This window comes from Microtus oregoni, unplaced genomic scaffold (genome assembly GCF_018167655.1).
Source record: "Microtus oregoni isolate MIOR12 unplaced genomic scaffold, Mior012 000020F_ref0000438, whole genome shotgun sequence".
In the NCBI taxonomy this organism is placed as follows: Eukaryota; Metazoa; Chordata; class Mammalia; order Rodentia; family Cricetidae; genus Microtus; species Microtus oregoni.
Window position 1 is genome coordinate 4305497 of NW_024543079.1, and position 19947 is coordinate 4325443.

Below are 19947 nucleotides of genomic sequence, written 5' to 3' on the forward strand. Positions count from 1 at the left end.
GCTTGCTGAGCAAGCAAGAGGACCTGAGTTTGGATTCTCACCACCCATGAAGAATGCAGCTTATGGAGGCCTGTGACCTCAGTGCTGGGGGTGCTTGAGAGGCAGAGACAGGAGGCTCCTGGGAGTGTTGGCCAGTTGACTTAGCCGAAATAGTAAGCTCAGGTTTATTGAGAGATCCCGTATCAAAAATAAACTAAAACAAAGTGGAGAATGAAGAGGAGGACATGTAACCTACGGCTCTACACACGCATGCTCAGATGAATATACCCGCACATGCATGCTCAGATGAACATACCTGCACACAGTAAAATTAATTAAAAAAAAATCCATGTTGGCTTATTCTTTTTGTGGTTAAAGCCAAGAATCCAGTTTGACTTGTGCTGGGGTCTCTAAGTGGGGAGGGAACTCCTCAGCTTGGAGCAGAAGTTGGGGGCAGTCTCTGCTATAGACAATGAGAGCATCCATTTCTCTCTGAGGCTACTGTGAACAAATCTAGAGTTAAGCCAGTGTCAAGCATACATCCTACCACCGAGTTATAGCCCTAGTCTCTATTCTTGTTAACTTACTGTGACAGGATCTTGCTAGGTTGCCCAGGCTGGCTTTGAACTCACTCTGCAGTCCAGGTAGGCTTTATTCTTGCCAGCCTTCTGCCTTAGCCTCCCAAGAGTGGGCAAACACTGTATCGCTGAGCTATGCCCAAGCACAGAAGAAGTTTTGACTCCCTAAATTAGACAAGATCTCTCGACATAGCCCTGGCTGTCCTGTAACTCATGATGCAGACCAAGGCTGGTCTCAAACTCATAGAGATCCTCCTGCCTCTGCCTCCCGAGTGCTAAAATTAAAAGCATGAGCAGCCATGCTTGGCTAGACTCCCCAAATCCTTACCTTAAATCCTGGCCATTGTCATCAGACGAGACATCATCCACGTGGATCTGGTCACAGTCCTGTGGAAACATGATAAGGACAAAGGCGTGCCAGTTAGTCTGAAGTGGAGCTGATTTTTTTTTGATTTTTTTTTTTTTGAGACAGGTCGAATGTAGCCCAGGCTGACCTTGAACTTGGTATGTAGCAGAGGATGACTTTGAGCTTCTGATCCTCTGCTTCCAATTCCCGAGTGTCAGATTATAGGTGTGCACCACCACATCTACTGCATGCTGTACTAGTGACAGGATCAGGGTGTCAGGCCTCCTAACCAAACACCAACAACTGGGCTACGTCCCAGCCTAGTACCTTATCTATCTATCTATCTATCTATCTATCTATCTATCTATCTATCTATTGTTTTTTCAAGACAGGGTTTCTCTGTGTAGCCCTGACTCCTGGTTGCTCTGTACACCAGGCTGGCTTCAAACTCATAGAGATCCGCCTGCCTCTGCCTCCCGGGTACTGGGATTAAAAGCGTGTGCCATCCTCCCCCCAACCCCCCAGCTGGCGTTGGTTTTAAGAGTGTGTCCTCAGATGAGGGAGGGTGAGCACTGGAGCTGGGATTCTTGGGGGCTGGTCTGGGTTTTGTCCCAAAAGTTTAGGGCCTTGCCTTAAGTATAGGCTGCTTTTCTCTTTGGTTCCCATATGAATAAGCACATGGTCACAAGGAGATACCAGGTAAGTGACCAGCTCAGCTGAGTGACCTTTGCAAATGAAAAGGGGGTAACTAGTGTGGCTTTGGGGGACACCAAGGCTCCCCAAGTCTCTAGGAAACGGTGTCACCTGGTCATCAGGTGGGTGCTAGTTAACTTTCACAACACAGTGAGATTTGTTGCATCCAAGCACTGCAGGTCACTGTGTGCCTTAGGTTTCCCTTCTATCCTTAATCCCGCATTACCAACCATGTGGACCTGAGGACACCATAAAGCAAGATGCACAGATCTCTGTCAACCCAGAAAGTTCTGTGAACAGCGCTGCTCTAGGAAAAAGGAATATGTCAACATCTGACTTCTGGACTGGCTCAGTGAGGTTTTTTCCAGGGAAGGGCTTGTTAGCTGGCTTAGCTGTATAGCCCATTCTATGCTGCAAAGTATGTGTGTGTTCGTGCATGCATGTGTGTGCACGCTAACTTATATGTGCACACACTCTTGTGCACTCACCCATGCAGGTGCATATAGTGGCTGATGTCTGATGTTGGAATGGCTTTCATCTTCCTCTTCTTTTTCTTCTTCTTCTTCTTAGAAGAATTGATACTTTCTTTCATTTATTTATTTTATTTTTATGTGCATTTGTGTTTTGCTTGCATGTATGTCTCTGTGAAGGTGTTGGATCCTCTGGAACTGGAGTTACCAAGCTACGATCTTCTATGTGGGTGCTAGAAATCGAATTTGAGTCCTGTGCCAAGAGCAGCCAGTGCTCTTAACATCTGAACCATAGGTCCAGACCCTCCCAAAGTATTTTTTGAAGTGATTGCCCACATTTAAAGTAAGGGGACCTCTTTCTGAGTTCCAGCACCATGTCATTTGGAACTGATCTTTGGCTGTGCTCCAGGGCTTGGAGGTCCATCTGCAGTTTCTCCCATTTGGCTTAGCCTCACTTGACCATACAGTGTTTATCTGGCTCTTCCCCTCATAGCTGGCCTGTAATGAGGAAGGGTCCCAGGACCAGCCCTCCTGACAAGCTGGTGAACAGCTCTCTTCTCCTGAGATAGAGTCTTACGTAGCCTGAGTTGGTCTCTGACTCACTATGAAGTTAAGGATGATCTCCTGCCTCCACCACCCGAGGGCTGGGTATACAGTACAGACATGTGTCACCAAAGTTTTTTATGTGCCAGGGATGGAACCAAGTTTCATGCACGCCATGCAAGCGTTCTGTCAACTGAGCAGCATCCCCAGCCCCTGGATGATTGGCATTTAAGATGCAAGGCTGACTCTACAGACTCAGGCACAGAGGACACAAAGTGAGCACCCGGCATCTCACAGCGCACTGCAAACCTGGCACAGGATGCCCTCTCAGGCCCGAGAGCCCTGCGGGGGTCAGACAGCGCCCCATATCCCTACCCTCCTCCCCTGGCAGGTTCCCAGGGCTTCCCTGACGTCAGGGGAAAGGCATGCGAAGAGGCTCTGCTTTTCTCATTTGTGAGGGGATTGTCGGGGGCGCTAAAGTGTGACAACAGTAGCGATCACATTTCGAACTTCATAAAACGCCGTGACACTCGCTAGACGCTACCTCATACTCCACCAGCTGACCTGGATCAAGTTACCCTCCAAGCCAGTGGCGCCAGGGTCACCGGACAGTGCAGAGGGCAGGGGACCTGACTGAGCTTTTGTGGAGACAGACTGGTGTCCCTGATTATGCTGTGCACCCTCCAAATGTGGGGCAGTACTCAAAGCTGAACTCACTATATAGCACATTCTCAGGGCCTGTGGGGAAATTCTGGTCTATCTCAGGTCAAAGAGGGAGGGACTACCCTGTGAAGGGTTTTACCGGGACCAACCGGCAAAGACAGGCAAAGGGGTCCTACGGCCTTGACACCTAAGGTAAGGTGATGTGGGCTAGGGAATCTGGGCAGCGAACAGTCATTCAATGTCAGCTTATTGGTGCAGAGAGAAACAGGGGTACCCCTCCCCTTCCATCGACGGGAACAGAGTGGACTGAACGGTTCCCATTTGGGGAACTCCAACCTCATAGCCCAGAAGACAAGGGCAGGGCGGTGTAGGGATTAGCCTAACTTAAATGGTGTGAACAAATTAATGGTAAAGATAGCAACAGATATGAGAGCTGGGGTGTGGCCCAGCCGGATGTCCTTGTGTAGCGTGGGCAAGGTTCTGAGTTTAGTCCCCAGGGCCATTGTCACCACCACAACAAAACGAAGGCTGGGGAGTGGCCCAGTGGCGTAGTGTTTGTGTTGTGAGGATCTGGTTTTGTTCCTCAGAACAGAAAAAAAAACAACCCAGTGAAAACAAATATGGGTGTGTGCATACACACATACACACACACACACACACACACACACACACACGAGGAGGAGCAGGGATTATCGGTATATGCATTGCTTTTGAATAAATGATTGAGGAGGAGACCATACCTGACTGTTTTTTGTTTGTTTGGTTTTTGGTTTTTATGTAGCCTGTCCTGGAACTAGCTCTTGTAGACCAGGTTGGCCTTGACTTGAACTCACTGGGATCCACCTGTCTCTGCCTCCCTGAGTGCTGGGATTAAAGGTATGTGCCACCACTGCCCGGCCTGATGTGTTCTTGAGCTGTCACCGAGGCAGGGACTCTGTTCAGCCCTTCATTCAGATAAGAGACACTCTCATCGTCCCAGCTTACATGGGAGAAAATGAAGCAGTGAGCACTGGCGCCTGTTAGGGGTTGAACTATCCCCTTCACAAAGAAGCAGAGTTGGAGCCTTAACCTCCAACGTCTGTGAGGTTATCTTTATTTGGAAATCGGCACAGCAAATGACCCTGATGAGTCCCTAGGTTTGGACAAAAGGGAGATTTTGGGCCGGGCGATGGTGGCGCACGCCTTTAATCCCAGCACTTGGGAGGCAGAGGCAGGCGGATCTCTGGGAGTTCGAGACCAGCCTGGTCTACAGAGCTAGTTCCAGGATAGGCTCCAAAGCCACAGGGAAACCCTGTCTCGAAAAACCAAAAAAAAAAAAAAAAAAAAAAAGGGGAGATTTTTGTCTTTGCCTGGATCACCCTACACGTGCCTAGCTTGGTCTGGTTTGGGAAGCTAGGCGGGGTCAGGCAGTGGATGGGAGAAACGTGCTGATTCTGATAGAGACCAACACACACAGAAGAAGGAACATGACAAAGCTGGGGTGACATCCGCGTGCGGAGGCATGCCCGAGATCACCAGAGCAGGGAGCATGTGTCCCTCACAACCCTGGTTTGGCCATAGCAGACTGGCTCCTGTAGAGGCTGCAAGATTTGCACACAGCATTTGGGGCTTTCTGCCTGGGAGATGTGTCTGCTTCTCCACTTAATTTATGATTGTTGTCTTCGTCAGCACGGACCTGGGGGTGCTTATTCTGTACTTTGAGTTGGAATTCAATAGTTCATTATTCATCACTAAGTCACCCCAGCTCTGGCCATTGGGGACCCTTTCAGTTTCGTCTTGTCCCTTTGACATAAGGCATCATTGGGTTTTGAGAGCTTCTTTAGTTTCTGGTGATCCACCTGTTCCCCCATCTCTTAAGCATACCCCATTAGTGTCACCACTACAACCAGCTGTTGTATTTTCTTTCTGTCCTTCCCTTCCATCCCCTTCCTTTCCTCTGATGGCCTTGAACTCACTGTGCAGCCCAGGTTGGCCTCACGATGTAGTCCAGGCTGATCTTAAATGCCTGCTCCTGCCTTCTGAGTGCTGAGATTATTACAGCGGTGCACCGCCATGTCTGGCTCCCACTTTCTCACCGTAGGAAATGCTTACAGTTAACTGTTGACTCCCTGCCCAGCTCCAGCGTCACCTTAAGTCAAGGACCTTATGTTGAAGAAAGGGGTGGGAGGCCAGGTTCTGGGTACTGGGTGGTGCATTGCTGCTGGGGTGTCAGCGTTTCGATCCTTAGAAGACAGAGCAAGTTTGTCAGCTTGGCCTTTTAAACCCAGAAACACAGCTAATGAACATGCCTGCTTGCGGGTGTTACGAGGCAAGTGTTGGGTGCTCAGTTACTGGCTCACATCCCAAATATGCTGGATGTGGCAGAGGTCAGCACCTTTCTTGTCCCTACCCAGACTTTACACATCTTCCCTGTGAGGTCTGCCTCCTGGGATGTGAGGACCACTGTCCTCACTGCTGGTCTTACCACTGTCCTTGCTTCTGGCCTCCAGGTTTTACTGGAATAGCAGAACCACCATCCCATGTGATTGGAGCAAGGATGGACGAGGGCCAGCAAGATCACCCTGACAAGAGTGTTCCCCTAAAGGACACCGACTGACTACAGTTCTGTACTTTCCCAGGAGTCACTAGGAAATGATTTGAGTCTCTAAAAGAGGCGGGAGAGCTAGGGGATGGCTCAGTGCTTGAGGACTCTCTTCTGCCAATGAACCTTACATTCTACTCGCAGCACCTGCTTCAAAGTGCTCCAGCACTAGGGGTCTGCTGCCCTCTGCTGGCCTCTAAGGGCATCTACAGTCATGTACACGCACATACATAAACAAAATAAAGTCTTTTTTGAAAAGGAGCTGGGCAGGGGTGTCGCACGCCTTTAATCCAGCACTCGGGAGGCAGAGGCAGGCAGATCTCTGAGTTCCAGGTCAGCCTGGTATACAAGAGCGACTCTGTAGACTCCAGGATAGCCAGGGCTATAGAGAGAAGTACTGTCTTGAAAAGCAAAATCAATATAACAAACAAATAAACAAACCCCACAAAAACCAAAATATAGAAAAAAAGGTAAATATTTCTGACAGAGCTAGCACCCCCCCCCCCAGTAACTGTGACAGTGAGCGCTGGGTGCTGACCTCCAGGTCATTGAAGAACAGGTGTGTGTCAGCGAGGTTGAAGATCATCTCTTCCATCATCAGGCCGATGCGCACTGACGTCGTGGTGTCCTGTGGGAAAGAGAAGGGACGGTTTAGTACACGCTTGGCCTCTTGGTCTCAGCCCATCCCTCCACCCCACTCCACCCCTGCTTGCTCTGGAAGGCAGAGGGCATCCACGTTCTTCTGAATGGCTCACAACTTCTGTGGTTGAGAATATGGCCTGGGGGGAGAATGACTTGTTCACACCAGGGGAGAAGAGGTGGATACTGGGAATGACACCACTCTAGAGTGATGGCAACAAGCAACTACAGCAAGGACAGAAGCAAGTTTGTCAGAGTGTAAGGTGCACCGTACACTAAACCTCTTTCCCTTCTCTTCCAGCCCAGACAGGGTTTCTCTGTGTAGCCCTGGCTGTCCTGGAACTTGCTCTGTAGACCAGGCTGGTCTCAAACTCACAGAGATCCTCCTACCAAGGCCTGTGCCACCACTGCCTGGCTTTTTGTCAGGGATTTTGGCATGAAAGAAGAAAGTAACTACCACAAGCCTTTGCTGCCAGTCACCCTCCCTGAGGAAGATACATTCCAGTGGGCAGCAAACATGGCCCGTGCTCTGGCTCATGAGTTAAGATGAACGGATGTCGGGGCTCCGGGCTAAAGATAATGTGGGGCTTGCAGGTGGCCGTGGACTGGAAGTGTGTGCTGGGTAGTTGGTTTTTATTGCCAACGAGACACAGCCTAGAGTCGCCTGGAAAGAGGGAACCTCAGCTGTGGAGCTGCCTCAGTCAGATTAGCTTTCCCTGGCCTGTGAGACTGATTTGATTAATGACTGGCACCGGTGGGTCCCGCCCACCCCAGGCCCCGCCCCTGTCCACCCTGGTAGGCACCATCCTTAGGCAAGGGGTCCTGGCTGTGTAAGGAAGCTAGCCGAGCATGAGCCAGTGATCCAGCGAGCAGTGTTCAGTCACCTTTCCCGCCTTCAGGTTCCTGCCCTGACTTCCTTCAGTAAGGGTCTGTGATCCGGAAGTATAAGCCAAATAAACGCCTTCCTTCCCTAAACGGAATTTGGTCATGCTATTTATTACACAACAGAACCCAGACTAGAACACACCATAAATGAGAAGTGGACTGGGGGCTGGGGACATGGCTCAGAAGCAAAGGACTTGCCATGCAGGCGTGAGGACTTAAGCTTGATCCCCAGAATGTACATAAAAAGTCCGGCAGTTGGGCTGGAGAGATGGCTCAGTGATTAAGAGCATTGCCTGCTCTTCCAAAGGTCCTGAGTTCAATTCCCAGCAACCACATGGTGGCTCACAAGCATCTGTAAAGAGGTCTGGCGTCCTCTTCTGGCCTTCAGGCATACAGACAGAATACTGTATACAAAATAAATAAATAAATAAATATTTAAAAAAAAAAGTCTGGCAGTAGTGCAGGTTTATAATCCCAGTGTGTGTGTAGGGAGAGGCCTGTGGCCAGCCAGCCCAATCCATGAGCTCGAGGCCAGCGAGAGACCCTGTCTCAAACCAAGGTGAATAGTGCCGAAGGAAGAATAGCATAGGTTGTTCCTTGGCTGCCATGCACACTTGCACCTGTGTTCATGAGTACCCGCATGCACATATACATGCGCACACACACACACACACACACACACACACACACACACATCCAGGAAGCCCTCCTGCTATAAAGTAAACAATTCCTCAAACAAACCCCTTTTGACTTTAAAAATAAAACAAAATAAAAAATAAAACAACAAAAAGGAGAACAAAGGAAGTGTAGCTGCTGATCTTGATTACACACACACACATGCACGCACACACATGCATGCACGCACACATGCATGCACACCGACACAGATGTGGAGAACCAGACCAGGTTGGTGCCTTTGGCCAAACACCTCATCAGGGCTCTGCCTCCCATCCAGGGTCTGGCCAGGAGGTGGCAGACAGAGACTCTGGTTGGAGAGGGCAACTGAGAACAAACCTCTTGTGCCTGGAGGAAGTCACCGCGTCCCAGGGAAGGTTGTGGTCACCTCTGTGCCACTGCTCGTCCCTTGGAAAAGGCAAGGCTGATGTGCACCTGGCTGTGAGACTGCTCTCTTGAACAGGAGGGGAGAGGAAGGCTGCCATATAGGCCCAAAAAGACTGACTCAGAAAAGCAGGACAAAACAATCATTGTGTGTAAAAACAACTTCCCTGGGGTGTGGTGTGGTGGTGGTGGTATGTATATAGTTATAGGAAGGCGAATCAGAGATCGTGACGGTAGGACACGAGTAGGAGCTTTGTGTGCGTGACCACGGCAAAGGTGAGGGATGGGACCTTCTTTCTGTTTTTGACAGGACCTCATTTGCCCAGGCTGGCCTCAAACTTATTGTGTAGCCAAGGCTGGTCTCAAATCCCTGATCCTCTTCTTCCACCTTCCAAGTGCCAGGGTTGCAGGCGTGTGCTACCTTGCCTGGCCTTTGTAATGGATTTATTCTTTTGTAATGGATTTATTCTTTTGTAATGGATTTATTCTTTTGGTGCCGGGAGGGAACCCAGGGCCTTTGTACATGCCAGGGCTGGCCCTAGCCTTGAGGACTAATATCTCTCTCTCTCTCTCCCCTCCCTTTTTATCTCAAGAAAGGGTTTCTCTGTGTAGCCCCCTAGCTGTCCTCGTACTCGCTCTGTAGACCAGGCTAGGCTGACCTCAAGCTCAGAGATCCACCTGCCTCTGCCTCCCAAGTGCTGGGGTTAAAGGCCTGGTGCCACCACTGCCCAGTTCCACTTTGCTTTTTTTAACCCAGGAGAAAAGGTCTTACTCATTACTGTTTGAATGTGAAAAGCCCTCACAGGTTCAAGTGTTTGAACATTTGGTTCACAGTCAGAGATGCTGTTTTGGAAGGTTGGAGACCAGGAGTGGGTCACTGGGGTGGGTGTTAAGGTTTGACAGGCCCCACTTCCTGTCTGATATTTGCCTCCTGATGGAGGAGACCATGTAGCCATCCATCTCAGGCGCCCGCTTCCACACCTTCCTGGCCTCAGCGAACTGTGTCCCCCTTACACTGTGAGCCAAAGTGACCCCTTCCTCCTTCCCTAAGCTGCTTTTCATCAGGTATTTGGTCACAGCCACGACAAAAGCCACCCATACGCTCCTGAACGAGGGGACCTCCCAAGAGATGCTCCGTCCAGAACTGAGGGCAAGTTGCCAAACACTGGACTTAAGTCAACCTTGCAGCTGAGGAAGACAGAAAGAGTGAGATAGAAAACCCAAACCTCAGCAGAAAGAAGTCTGCCAGTCTTCCTCGTGTTAAAATATCTTAGGGTGGGGAGATGGTTCAGTCAGCAAGTCCCAGCCATGCACGCTGAGTTTGCATCCCCAGCACCCATGGAAAGGCTCAGCCCAGTGGCTCATCTGTAACCCTAGTGCTGGCTGCGGGCCAGAGACAGGTGGGTTCCTGGAGCTCACGGGTCAACAGCACATGCGTGTATTCACACATGACCTCATATATGTATGTATTATATGTATAAAATCTTATATACGTACATACCCCCACAGACATACCTGCACACACTTAATATTTTTTAAAATGATGGATAAGTTACGACAAAACCAGAATTCAGGTATGAGAGCTGGAGGAAAACTTCCCATGCACCTCCCAGTGCCCGCTGGGTGAGTCCTGAACACCCACCATGACACACCCGCTTGCTCTGCAGCTTTCGGTCACACAAGAAGCAAACAGCGTGACCCGGGCAAGTGTGTGGCAGCTTTCTTACTACATTTTCAGATCCACACCGAGCCTCGTGTCAGTGATGGTGCACAGAGGGTTCACCAGTCCGGCGTGAGTGTGAACACCTCGCCCAGTGTCCCTGTGCCACTCTTATCCCGCGGGCTCCTGATGACCCACGGTGCAGCCGGCAACGGCAGGCATAGGAGAGGCACTTACTTTCCAGACCCCATCACATACTCTTTGGATTAAGGCAGAAGTTCAGTGGTTAACTTGCTAAACAAGCAACATCAGACACGGCTGACTTGAAAAACAAAGAGCGATTAAAACCAGAGCAGGAGAAGAAAGGGCGAGTGGAGAATGAGTTTAGTGCGGAACATGCCCCTGGAAGGGCTGTGCTGGGCAGGGTGGGGAGGAGGGAATGCCATCGCTGGCCTAGTGTGCTTGCGGGTGGCTGTTACCCTGAGAAGGCAGAAACCTGGTCCAGACTTGGCAGATTTTTCCAGTGAGCCCTAAGGTTTTGCGGGTTTCTGGAATTGACTTTGATGTCATCGTGGTGGTCTGTGCATGCCTGGGGTGGGGGGTTAGAGAGGAGAGGTGGGACAGCCCTGGGACAGAGACAGCCACTCTGGATCCCCACGAAGCAGGGGGACCCACTTCCAATGCCTTCTTGATAGAATTCTTTTAGTTAGGGGAGGGGGTTTCAACCACCAGCCTGGCAGCTGTTAGGCTATCCTGTGATGCCTGGTTGTATTTCTTGGGTGGAAGAGAGAGGATAAAACAGTAAAAAAAAAGGAAAGTCTTTCCTAAAACAAAATCGATCTGAGGTAAAACAAGTTAAGAAAGAAGGCAGAAGGGAGTGGCTTGGAGAGCTTTTGAAATATCAATGCCGAGTTACTCAGTGTGAACGCAGCAGTTAGTTCCTGGGGCTAGGGAGATGTCGGCTCAGTGGCCACACTACCTGCTGCCCGTCCATGTCAGGTGGCTCACAATCACCTGCGGGTCTGGCTACAGGAGATTTGAGTCTCCTGTCTTCCGAGGGCGCCTGCACATGCATGGTTCACACACATACACCAGCCATACACCACCACAGCTGCGGGGGCAGGGGGAGGCTGATCTGGCAGGATGTTACACAGAATGGCAGTCATCTGCCTAGTCACCCACAGCAGATTTATTAGGGTGTGTGGATCCCACTGTGACATGTCTCAGGCACTGGGACTCACAGAGATCCACCTGCTTCTTGTAGTAGGGAGGTGAGCAGGCCTGCTTTTCGTCCCACCTGGCTCCCGCACGGCTAGCTTAGCCCCGGAAATAACCACTCCACTCCCTGAATATGTCTTTGCAGAGGCGATAGCATAAAACAAAAGACTTTACTTCTACTACAATGAGGGCAATGATCATGTTTCTTTTGATAAATGCCTATTTTGAAACAGGAGTTGTTTGCTTTTTAATATTTAAGTGGGGGCCAACAAAATGGCTTCATGGGTAAAGCCATTTGCTGTGTTAGCCTGGTAACTTGAATTTGATTCTTGGCTTCAAACAAGGCTAGAAGGAGAGAACCAACTCTACAGAGTTGTTCTCTGACCTCACACGCAGCATAACACAACACACACACAACCACACACACACACGTGGACGCAAACATGCAGACATACCATACACTACACACACACACACACACACACACACACACACACACACACAGAACTCATCCACTGGCCTTCAGCTCTTTAGATGTGTTTCTGAAAGATTGCTGATGGATGGTTAACAACTTCAATAGGCTGGTTAAGTTTTCTTCTTGTGCTTCTGGATACAAGGCCTCTGTATGTACCAGGCAAGTGATCCACCAATGAACCTTACCCAGGCCACAAATGGCCACATCAACACTGCTGTCGCTTGTTTGCAAGGTACCTGGAGAATACATAGTCTGAGTATTCCAGCAATTCAACCAGGGGGTTTTGTCTTAGCTTTGTGTGTGTGTGTGTGTGTGTGTGTGTGTGTGTATGCATGTGTGCGTGTGATAAGCATGTGTGATGTGTTTGTGGGTGTATGGGTGGTATGCATGGTGTGTGTGTATATGGTACATATGTATGTGTGCTGTATATACACGTACATGCATGTGTTCAGGTGTGCAGGTGTGTTGGCGGTATGCATGGTGTATGTGTATATGGTACATACATGTATGTGTGCTGTATATACATGTACATGCATGTGTTCAGGCGTGCAGGTGTGGAAGGCAGAATTTGACCTGGGGCATCTTCCTCTATTACTCACCATCTTAGTTTTGAAACAGGGTTTTTCACTAAACCTGGGGCTCATTGCTTCAGTTAGGGTGACTGGACAGTGAGCCTTGGGGATCCTGTCTCTACTGCCTGGCCCCCTCCCCAGAGCTAGGGTTACAGATATGTGCTGCCATTTCTGGCTTTACGTGGGTGCCAAGGATCCAAGCTCAGGTCTTCACGCTTGCGTGGTACACTCACTTCTCATGGAGCTTCCTCTCCAGCCCCCAGCCCAGGGCTAACAGTATTTCCAGAGGGGGCCTTCCTGGGTATCTGTGTCTCTAATCTCCACCCCCGAATGCCAACAGCAACTTCTCCTCTTTCCCCCAGTGATGACAGCCACAGATGTCTCCAGACTTGGCCCAACAGGCCCCAAAAGCCAAGTCGCTCCAGCTGATGAAGCCCCACTCTAAAGGCCTCTAGATGGGGAAAAGTGCGGTTCTCAGCTCGCAGCGTTAGCAGCCAAGTCTGGAGTCACAGAGTGGAAAACCCTGAAACGAAACTAGCTTTCTAGCTCACGCACAAACTGAATTACATTAGAAACAAAAATAAAAAAAACCACAAACAAACCCAGGTCTGGGGCTGGGGCTCAGCTGGTAGAGTGCTTGCTTAGGTTGCCCAAAGCCTGGAGTTTGATCCCCAACACCAGATAAACCTAGAGTGTGGTGCCATCTTGTAATCCCAATGAGGTGGAAGCTCAGAAATTCAAGGTCATCTCTGACTATCTAGTGAGTTCCAAGCCAGCCTGGGCTATAGGAGACCCTGCCACCACCACTGCCTCCCCATATGGAAATCTCCCACCCACCAAGGCAGGAGGTGCCTCTTGTGTGTCTCAAGGAGGAAGTGAGACACGGCAGTTAGAAACAGTGACACTGAGAACCCTGGGTGCCTACTGGCACCCTGCCTGTGTTTTCTGAAGGTGATTTGGGGCCGCCCACTTAACTTCATGCCCCTCATCCTGACTGAGTAGCCACAGCACCCGCTTCCCAGAGGTGGGCCATTAGCAACAGTCTGGTCACAAGAAAAGTACTCTGTCATAGGGGTTGGCTAGGCTGCACCCTGGGTCTCTCTGACCACACCTATAATATGAACTTGGTTCTTCCTTCCTCAGGTGCCATCCAGACAAAGGTTTTGGGGCACAGGGAGGGCGCCACCACAGGCTTTCCTCTCCTGCCAGGACCCAGGCTGCCCAGGAGCCAGGCTTATGTCCCTGAGTGGTGTTGTCTGGGCTTGCCCACGCTTCCTACACAGGGTGGGTGTCAGGCCAACTCTGAAGTTGGCTCATAGCCCGCTGCCTGCGGTCACCTTGCTTCTTCTTCTGTGTCAATTACCCTGACAACCCCAACTTCAGGATGATATACTTCAGCACCTACTTTGGTATGAAGACCCCTCTTAAAAAAAAAAAAATCCCACCTGCATACACAAAACCAATTGAAGCTATCACACCATCCAAACCAACCCAGCCTTTAACCATCCCTGCCAAGTAGCTGTTTATAAGCAGAACAAATAATTACTCTGCCACGAGGAAGAAAAGTACTAATTAAAGCTATTCATTAAAGCAGCTTGCCTATTCTGTGGGGTTTATCTCTCTGAGTGTCAGCCAGAGGTTAGGGGCGGATTAGCACACAGTGGAAGGCTCTGCCAGCTAAACCTCCTCCTTGCGGTTAGACTTTAATAATGAAGTTGTCATTAAAAGCAAGAATTTAATGGTTTTAATTGGGTTTAATTACTTGGAAACGCCTGGAAAACAGATCAGCTTGTTAAAGAAAGAAAAAGAAAAAAGAAAAATCTTTTTTTTTTTTTTTAAAGAGGGAGACAAGAAAATGATGGTTGTGAAAAAAAAAAAAAAAAAAACCAAACCAAACCAGGTCAATTCACGTGTTTGAACAGTAAAGAAAAACAAACCCAAACAAAAAGCCCTCAAACTTGTTTCCTTGGCGGTTCCAGAGAACAAGAGAGAGAGAGAGAGATCTGAAAGGCTCAACAAATGGTCTGTCTGTATGAACAAGCGCGTCCCCCAAAGACCTGGGGTTAGATTCTGTCTCGGCGACAGCAAGAGCCAGCTCAGGACTCAGGATGCAATCAGGGTCGAGAGGAAGGGAAGAGGTGTCTTAGCTGTCTCCGCGCTGAGGGGATCACGTGGCCCCAAAGCACATGGGTTCTTCTTATCCTGTTTAAATCGTTTGCATTTACAGAACACAAGACCGTCTAGCTTCCGCGTTTTCTGCTCTTATCCGAGGCCAGAAATTCAAAGTCAGAAACACAGAGGAGGTAGCAGCCTCCATCTTGTTTGCCCTGGACCCCACGGCTGCCTGTATGGAAGAGGGAAAAATCTGAACGTCTGGGGGAGACGATCACCCTGATGTGAGCCGGGTGTAGGGTGGTCCAGGGTGGAGAGGCATGGACGGCATTGGAGCCTGGAGAGGCATGGACGGTGTTGGAGCCTGGTACCTACAGAATTATTTTGAACATGTCGGTACCGATGGTATCTAGTAGCTGCTTGATGCTCTACCCATGTCCCTACCAGCACCCTGTGGTTTCTCTCTTTGCTCATCACAAACAGCAATCCTTCAGCCTCCCTTCCACAGACACAGCACTGGACACAACCAGTTAAGGTTGTCTTGAGAAAGGGTTTTTCTCTATGTAACAGCTCTGGCTGTTCTGAAACTCGCTCTGTAGACCTCCAACTCTCAGAGACCCGCCTGCCTCTGCCTCCAGAGTGCTGGGATTAAAGGTGTGCGCCACCACCACCTGGTACTTTTTATATTTTGAGATTTTGCTATGTATCTGAGATTGACCTTCAACCTGGAGTGATTCCTCTGCCTCAATTTCCCTAGTATAAGGACTACAGGCAGAACCATGACTCCTTGTTCCAGCAGCCTGCTTCTAAGGAGCCACTTCTTTTCTGTCCATGAATAAAGTTTTATTGAAACACAACCACACATATCGCACATAAGATTTGTGTCTTGTCTATGGTTATTGTCCCATTACAGCCAACATGTTGAGTACTTGTGAGAGCCTATTTGATTCTTAAGATTCAGGTTTTTCTTTTTCTCTTTTTTCCTTTCCTTTTTTTTTTTTTTTTTGATACAGCTTCTGGCTGGCCTTGAATCTGAATCTTCCTTGCTTTAGCCTCGTGAGCGCTGGGATCACAGGTGTTCATCAGCACATGTGGTTTAAGACTCAAGCCTGTAAGACACTGAATTCATTTACTTTATACGATCTGCCTGCCACAGAGGTGACCCCTTCTAAACACCTGTGATGTGTTAATGTGCACGTTCCAACCTCGACCCCAGAAGGTCAGTGCTGTTGATATCAACTGTATCCCAGGGGTGGAAATTGAGGCACAGGAGACCAAGCACCTTGTGAGATACAGTTAGGGAATGAGGCTGGTTCTGAACTTGATCCATCTGGTTCCAGAGCTACACTCTAGACCACAAGAAGACCAGCTTTTTCTATACAAAGCAGGTAGTCTAGACTCCGTGTTCTGTGTGGTCTCAAATATAACTCCTCAACCCTCCTGGGCAGCACAGGAGCGACCACGGGTAATATATATATAAACATGGGAGCAGCTGTGTGCCAACAGACCTTGCTTACAAAGACAATGGTGGGCACACTTGGTCCACAGAAGGAGACAGTGGACAGTACAAGACCTTGGAGTCAGGCTGGGAGCTGGGAAAGCTGCAGGCTTCAAGAGCCTTCACTTGCATGACAACCACAGGATCTGGAGTGTTCTCCTCATGACTGACACTATTCCCTTTTGTGGAATGTATGTACCTATTATGCAGAAACACAGGGCATGGCGGGCTACAGGGTTCCCAGAGGATCCCCTGAGCATACGCACACCCTCAAGCACTCAGCATTTCTCGATGTAGAGGCTCCTCCAAACCTCCCTTGTTGTGAGCCATTTCCATGTAGCTGAGGATGACTTTGAACTTCTGTCTGTTTTTAAACACTTAGTGGTGTGTATGTGTAGTGTGTGTGTGTATGTGTAGTGTGTGTGTGTGTGTGTGTGTGTGAGTACGTGTGCCACTGTTTGCACATGATGGGCAGAAGACAACCTTCTGGAGCCGGTTCTCTCCTTCCATCTGTGGATTCCTGAGGTCACACTCAATCACCAGGCTTGGTGGCAAGAGCCTCCACTTGCTGCCAGCTCTTGCTGACCCTACCTTGAACTCCTGACCTTTCTGCCTCTACCCCCAGGTGTTGGGATTGTAGGTGAGCTCCACTGTCTCCTTCCTTTCGTATGTCCTTCATTCCTCTGTCCTTTTCCTCTCCCTTTCTCATTTTAAAGCATACAATCTGGGGCACTGTGTGTGTGTGTGTGTGTGTGTGTGTGTGTGTGTGTATGTATGCATATGTGTGTGTATATAATATATGTGCATGTATGTATGTATGTGTGTATGTAGCTCAGCTGTAGAATGCTTGTTGAACATACACAGATTCCATCCTTAGCAAGATCCTAAAGAAACATTTTTGAGACAGAATATTATGTAGTGAGGCAGCTTTCCTCTTGATCCTCCTGCCCCCAACCCTCACCTCTTCACCAGGTACAGGATTCTGTACTCCATTGTGTCTGGCACAGCTTTGAAAAATTAACTGAATACAGGTGCTTTGCCTACATGTAGGTCTATGCATCACATTTGCCCAGTATCCAAGGAGGCCACAAGAGGGTATCAGGTCCCCTGAACACAGTTCCATGAGCCACCACATGGGTGCTGGGAATGGAATCAGGTTCTCTTCAAAAGCAGTCAGTGCTCTTAAGCACTAAGCCGACTCTCCAGTCCCCCAGCTTTTCTCTGGAGTATGTAATTCAGGGGCAGTACCATCTCCATCTCCTTCCCCAAATTCTCTTCACTGAGAAATAAAACGAGATTCCCACAAAACACTGGTTCTTTAGTGCCCTTTGCCCCAGGTCACCACCAGTTCACAGCCCAGCTCCTTGGACACAGGCTCCACCTCGTCTCTCTTCTTTCACATTGTCTCCTGTGACACTGTTCCATCCCTCTTAGTGACCAAATTACACCTCACCATTCGACTGTCCTGTTTGGGGACCCGGTTGTGTCCTTAGAGGGATCCTTTAGCTGTATGTTCCTACTTAGAATAAGGACCTAGTGGGGGTTTCCCCCCTGGACTCTGACTCCTGCCATTAATTCGACCCCAAAGTCCACACACTCGGAGGGGTTATGGAAAGCTGGCATGGGGAGGGGCACATCCCAACACAGTGTCAGCCCCAACAACAGTGATGATGCCCACCTGTCGCTCGCCCAGTCACACTTCAGCATCAGAGGCTCCAGAAATCCCAGCAACCTTTGGACACGCTCGAAACCCCCATTGTTGGAGACTAAATGGCATGACGCACAGGTGGGCGCTTGTGGGGGTGGGGGTGGGGGTAGGGGCGTAGGGGGCACCCTCTCAAGTTGAAAAGGAAAATCCCTGCCATTGTTTCGGTTTCCAGGACACTGAAGCCTTTCTTTCCAAGACCATTGAGAGCACAGCCCCTGTATTTAGAGAACAAAAGAACTTCTTGCCCCAACCCAAGTGAGCTCTCTTAGGTGTTCAGAGGTGGGTGAAACCTTCTTCCTTCTCCTCTCAGGTCCCCTCCAGCAGGTGGGCAGGGCGCAGGGACAGGGCTGGCAGAGGGAGTAGGCAGCCCTTGAGAAGTCTTTAACTCCCAGTGCCCTCAACCTACAGCTGTTTCCACAAGGAGATAGCTTCTCCGAGCCGTGGCTTTAAAGAGAGACCGTAATGGACGCTTTCCAGATAACCCCCAGCCGTCACCAAGACCTCGATTTTCTGTTGAATTGGATCCTTTAATGCCAAGAAGACGCATAAGCACAGGCCCTCATCATTTAGGCTCCTCTATTAGAAGGGATTAAGATGACAAAGGGTGACGCCTCCTGCCGGAGGCCCCGTGACTGTCATTCTTCACCTGTGTGACATCTTTCAAAGCTCCTCTGGCTCCCTCCTGGCTCACCCCCAGCAAAACAGCAGATGCCTGTGTTTCCGTGCCTTGCAGGATGGGCGAAGTGACCAGGGAAGCTACTCCTAACCCCCTCGTCCCACGAACAAAATAATCATGGGTCCTAAAGTACCCATCCAAGCTGTTTCTTCCTTCGTCCCAAGCACCAAATAGCTTTGGCTGCCAGAGTCTGAAGGTGGAGAAAAGAGTCTGATGTGAGCTCAACCCCAGTGGGGGAACAAAATCTCCCACTTCCTCGGCAAATCCTTTCTAAATTGTATTCATCTTGACTTAATCCACCTCTGCCGAGTGAATTAGGCAGTATTTATTTTGAGAGTCTGCGTTATGGAGTTCTAAGGACTGGGGCTGGGGCTGCACAGCCTGTCAGACCTCGGGCTGTCGCAGGCCCTGAGCCCAGCACAAAGTAAATAAACACAGCTGAACTCGGGAGGAACGCGAAGGTTTTCTCATTAAAGAAATAAAATAAACAGCGCTCCTTAAGCACTTTGGCTGGTGTTTGTTAGAGAGTGGAAAGATCTAGATGCCTGAGAGGCAGCTGTGGACAGAGAGCTGGGTCTTGAGGTGGGTGGGGGCGGGGATCCAATCCAAGGGCCTCGGGATGAACTAATTGTCTGCTGGGCCCTTCTCATATGAACCTTCGCAATGTCAAAATAGTAACATGATCGTTTTTTATTTTTAAAATCTGTAGTGTGTGCATGGTGTATGTGTGTATGAGTATGTGTGTGTGTGGCGAATGTATGTATGTTCGCATGTGTGTGTATGGTGGATGTTTGTGTGTGTGGTGGATGTTTGGGTGTGTGTAGGCATGACTGGGATTACACGTGTGTCACTGTGGGTTTTGGGCACTGAACTCACTACCTCCTGATCACAAAGCACCCTTGTATGGCAGCCATCTCCGCAGCTCCTGCTTCATGTCTTTATCTGTGGTTAGTTCTGCTTTCAAAATAGGTCCAGCCTGCTATGCTTCTTCTTCTCCCCTCTACCTCCGAAAGTGAACAGTGTCTTTTTCATTTTCTCTGTGTGTAGCCCTGGCTGTCCTGGAGCTCACTTTGTAGATCAGGCTGGTCTCACACTAAGAGACCCTCCTGCTTCTGCCTTCTCAGTGCTGGGATTAAAGCTGTGTGCCCTCACTGCCTGGCTCACGGTGTCTTTCAGCTGGGCTGCAACCCACACTTCAGGGGGCTCTCCCCAGTTCCAAGTATGCCTCTCTGGGGAGCAGCCAGGGCTTCAGAAAGAGAATGTGGCCTGGGTTTTCCCCTGTTCCCAACCCTAGAGCTCCCGTTTCACAGCGGAAGTCAGTGCCAACGCTGCTGTCTCCAACTCCTGCCCTACCCCAGCCTCATGGGCCTCTGCTGGTTTTCACCACAGGACCTTGGCACACGCTAGTCCCATGTTTTACTACCGGGCATCTATTTCCTTACCTCCTTTTAGGTTTATATTCAAATACAGCTTCTCTGTAAGGCTGCCTTTCCCAAAATTGGATTTAAGCCCCTGTTCCTGTTCCTCATTACCTCTTTATGCTTCCTTTCCTTCTCTGTTCCCTCTCCCTTTCTTTCTGATACAGGCTATGT

The 19947-nt window shown here is 49.6% G+C and overlaps 1 protein-coding gene across 3 annotated transcripts in view; it reads right to left on the minus strand.

Moving 5' to 3' along the window:
• The window catches only part of Eya2 (EYA transcriptional coactivator and phosphatase 2), a 156627-nt gene that overhangs the window by 9451 nt on the left and 127229 nt on the right, over positions 1 to 19947 (minus strand). For all 3 annotated transcript variants that reach the window (XM_041670428.1, XM_041670429.1, XM_041670427.1), the window contains 2 exons: positions 6392 to 6481; positions 886 to 944 (listed from right to left, as the gene is read on the minus strand). In XM_041670428.1, the coding sequence (XP_041526362.1) occupies positions 886 to 944; positions 6392 to 6481 (149 nt within the window). The remainder of the gene's footprint in view (positions 1 to 885; positions 945 to 6391; positions 6482 to 19947) is intronic.